We start from the raw sequence: 3,584 nt of genomic DNA, 5'->3' as shown, positions 1-3,584 counted from the left end.
AAAAAATAAAAATAAAAGAAAAGAAAAAAAAAGAAAAAAACGAAACCTTGAGTCTATTCTCTGTTGGGCAGTGATAGCTGGATTTGAGTTTGCACCATCAAATGCCTCCAATATTAGTTGGATGTATTAAAGAGGGCTAACGTGCTACAAGGATTTCTTTTCATTATAAAATATAGTGCAAACTTGAAACCTATCCAAGAATGCACACCAAATGCAAAGAATTACAAAATTAGATTTTCTTATATTACAATTTTTGGCACTTAAGGTACTTTAGAATAAGTCTGCGTCAATTACTTACATGGAGAGAAAATTTTTCAGCACTTATGGTATTTTTGAAATTTCTTCTGAACGAAGAAAAAAAAAAAAAAAACCCTTAGAATACCAAAAGAGGAATTTCAAGTGTGCATCTGATGGCTGAATCTGTGGATGCACTTCCAAATGTATCCAACAACTAGAAGTGTTCTGCAAAAGCTGATTTCCTAGAGAAGATTTCTTTCCGTTTTGACATAAACTTTAAACTTGAAAGCTATTCAAAAATACATACCAAACAAATGTAGAATTGAAAAATTAGTAACTTCTATATAAAAACTGCTTGTTATAAAGGGTAGCAAAAGCAAAAAAACAAAAGAAATAGCCTTAGAACAATATTTTGCATTCAAAAAAATTTATGGTGTAGTAAAAAACTGATTCCCTAGAATCTAGTTAAGCATATTCTAAAATTCTAGCCTTAATTCTCAATTCTAATCATGACATGAAACCCCTAACTTTTATACATCAAAAACAGAGCCCAATGGGGGGAAGCCATTGTGCTACATTGGTAAAATCTCTTCTGAGAGTTGTAGCAATGAATCATCTAATAATCTCATCTTCATCTTTGATACCCTTAAGCCACTAAAATTTTTTCAAAATGAATTTAAAATTCCCAATTTAGGGTTCCCAAGCAACCTTATTAAGCCAATGAGCTCCTTGTCCCCCCACTCAGAGTTCCTCCTCCATATCATCATCCCTGTCACTCTCAAACACCTCTTCAAGGATCCAATTTTAGTGCGTTCCCACAGTATTCTCTCTCTTTGCTTATGTAAGTAATGTAGGGCCCTTTCCTTTGGATAAGTTTTCCCATCAAAACACACAAGTGAGAAAGAAAATAATTAAATCTTTTCCATGGGAAAGGAAATCCTTTTCCTTCTTTTCTTTTCCTTTTTTTTTTCAAACGAAAACCCAAGTGGAATATTGCCCCTAAACCCACTTCCCACAAGAAACTTTGGGAAAAGATGACGACATTTCCAATCAACCCATATCAAATCTCACCTCTTAGAAGCAAAACCCATTTCTCTCTTTCTCTCTTTCTCTCTTTCTCTCTCTCTCTACCTTCCCTTACTTTATAAATAAGGTTTCACCCATCAGCCGTATCTCATCCAACTCACAACCAAAAACCCTTTGAGCTTCTTCTGTTTCCTTTCACTTTCCCTCTCTGTGTTTTTCCCTGCAATCACTCCTCAAAAATTTCTGATTTCTCTCGTCTTAGAAAGAAAATGAGAAACTTTCAGAAGATGATCTCTGAATCACCAATGAGATCACCCTCTGGAATGACACAACACTCACCATGGCATTCTCCGGTGCCTTACCTATTCGGTGGTTTGGCAGCCATGTTGGGTTTGATAGCTTTTGCTCTTCTCATCCTTGCCTGTTCTTACTGGAAACTTTCTGGGTATTTAGATAACAGTGACGATGCCGAAAGAGATCCTGAGAGCGGAGACGAAAAGGGCGGTGATGGAATGAAAATTCCAACCGTGTTTGAAGAAAAAATTGTAGTGATCATGGCTGGAGACGAGAAACCCACCTTCATTGCTACTCCCATTTCAAGCAAGGCTTCTTCTTTCATCGATGATAAGAAGAAGAGCGACAGTGAAGAAAAATCTGAGAAACCCAAAGAAGAGACGGCTCACCAAGAGCAACAGCAACAGCAACAGCAACAGCAACATCAGGGAGAAACAGAGCAAAACAGAGTAGTAACAAGCCAAAGCCAGAGCCAAAACCAGGAGACTCAGAACCAGAACCAAAACCAGAATCAGTGAGAGCTGTATTGGTTCTCTTCTTTCTTTTATATGATATATAAATCTCATGTTTCAGGTTTTGGTTTGATAACTGAAAATGAGATTTTCAGTAGTAGATGACGGCAGGGGAGAGTTTGAGACATGCAGGTTTTGTAAAACTAATTTTTCTTTCTCTCCCCCCAACTGTCCTCATGAACTCCTCCGGGAATGTAAAAATTTGAGAAGAAATCAAAGAAAGCTTTTCTGAAAAATCTCATCTTTTATGTTTCTTCTTCTTCTAATTACTCTGATGGGTTGATCACTGATCATTCGAAGCAGAAAAGTTTCAGAGCAAAGATCGAGTTTTTTCTGAAAGAGAAGTTTTAAAATCTCGTTTAGTTTGGAAGAAAACCCATTCACGTGAACCAGGTGAGCTGTTCAATTCTCATCTTCTCAACTCTCACAGGAATCTCGAGGAACTCCAACGCCGTTTCTCACCGGCGGCGAAAGAAGTTTCCTCTCTTTCGAAATGCCAGTCAAGGAAAGGGAAAGATGGTGGGACACGTGTTGAACGATGATTGGTTTAAGGTAGAGTAAAAACAGGTGTACGCAACTTCACTCTACAGTTTACAGCTGTTGTGGGATGCGGCGACGCGAGACCGCGTCGGCATTTAATTTTTTCCAATTCGGGTTAAAAAAAGTAAAACAAAGAAGGTAAAAATGCGAATGCCAGTGAAAAAGCTTGAATTCCAAGCGATGACGTGGATTTACACTTTTATGGTCAAGAGTGGGTCTCACATGAAAACTGTGGATCCCATGGATGGTATTTTTCTTTTCTTTAGGGTAAAGAAAAGAGGGGACGAAGTAAGGCAATTAGCTTTCTCCAGCTAGGACTTTTTATCGAGTACAACCTATGCAAGTATTAGTCTTATGCACTATCAGGTTACCAGTGTAAACACAAGCCCCGTCAACATAATTCCAACGGAGGTCTAGTATAGTCCACAGAAGCTAGTATTGCCTATGCCTATGCCTATGCCAAAGAGATATTAATTACCATTCAAATTTGGCCAAGACTATTAAATGCAATGGCTGAAAATAAGCATTGAAACCGACGACTATGATCTTATAGGGTGTGGATGGAGCCCTCGAGTATCAAAACCTGGATTGGCTAGTTGGGTTTACATCTTTCTTTGCTTTTGGAGGAATCAACGGGCTTAGATTTATTTTTTGTTGAAAGAAGATACTAGAAGAACCATCCAAGGGTTGCTTAGTTAGCAATGACCAGTACTCTTAATGAAGTGGTTATGGATTTGATGTTTCTTGTGATATATGTAATAATCCCTACCCTTTGATATAAAAACTATCAATTCTAAAAGAAAGGAAAAATTAGAAGGAGAAGGAGTTTGAAACCTCTATCAATTAGATAAGAGATAGGCCCTCCACCTAAAAACAGATTTGAGGAATACAATCCTATAACCTTGTCGAGATAGGATCCTAATTCGAGAAGAAGTGGCTAAAAGGGGGGTATAAGCATAAAAAGTAGTTAGGCTC

At 37.7% G+C, this 3,584-nt stretch overlaps 1 protein-coding gene across 1 annotated transcript; it reads left to right on the top strand.

Moving 5' to 3' along the window:
• Positions 1-1,401: 1,401 nt before the first annotated feature.
• On the top strand, positions 1,402-2,718 carry LOC149018620 (protein GLUTAMINE DUMPER 5-like). The gene has a single exon (XM_089154401.1). The coding sequence runs from the start codon at positions 1,533-1,535 to the stop codon at positions 2,073-2,075; it is 543 nt and encodes a 180-aa protein (XP_089010527.1). The 5' UTR covers positions 1,402-1,532; the 3' UTR covers positions 2,076-2,718.
• The last annotated feature ends 866 nt before the right edge of the window (positions 2,719-3,584 follow it).

The sequence above is a fragment of the Hakea prostrata genome, chromosome 4 (assembly GCF_041222555.1).
Source record: "Hakea prostrata isolate BN-2017 chromosome 4, UWA_Hpros_2, whole genome shotgun sequence".
Taxonomy (NCBI): domain Eukaryota; kingdom Viridiplantae; phylum Streptophyta; class Magnoliopsida; order Proteales; family Proteaceae; genus Hakea; species Hakea prostrata.
Note: the sequence above shows the minus strand (reverse complement) of the source record. Positions and strands in the feature narration are given on the sequence as shown.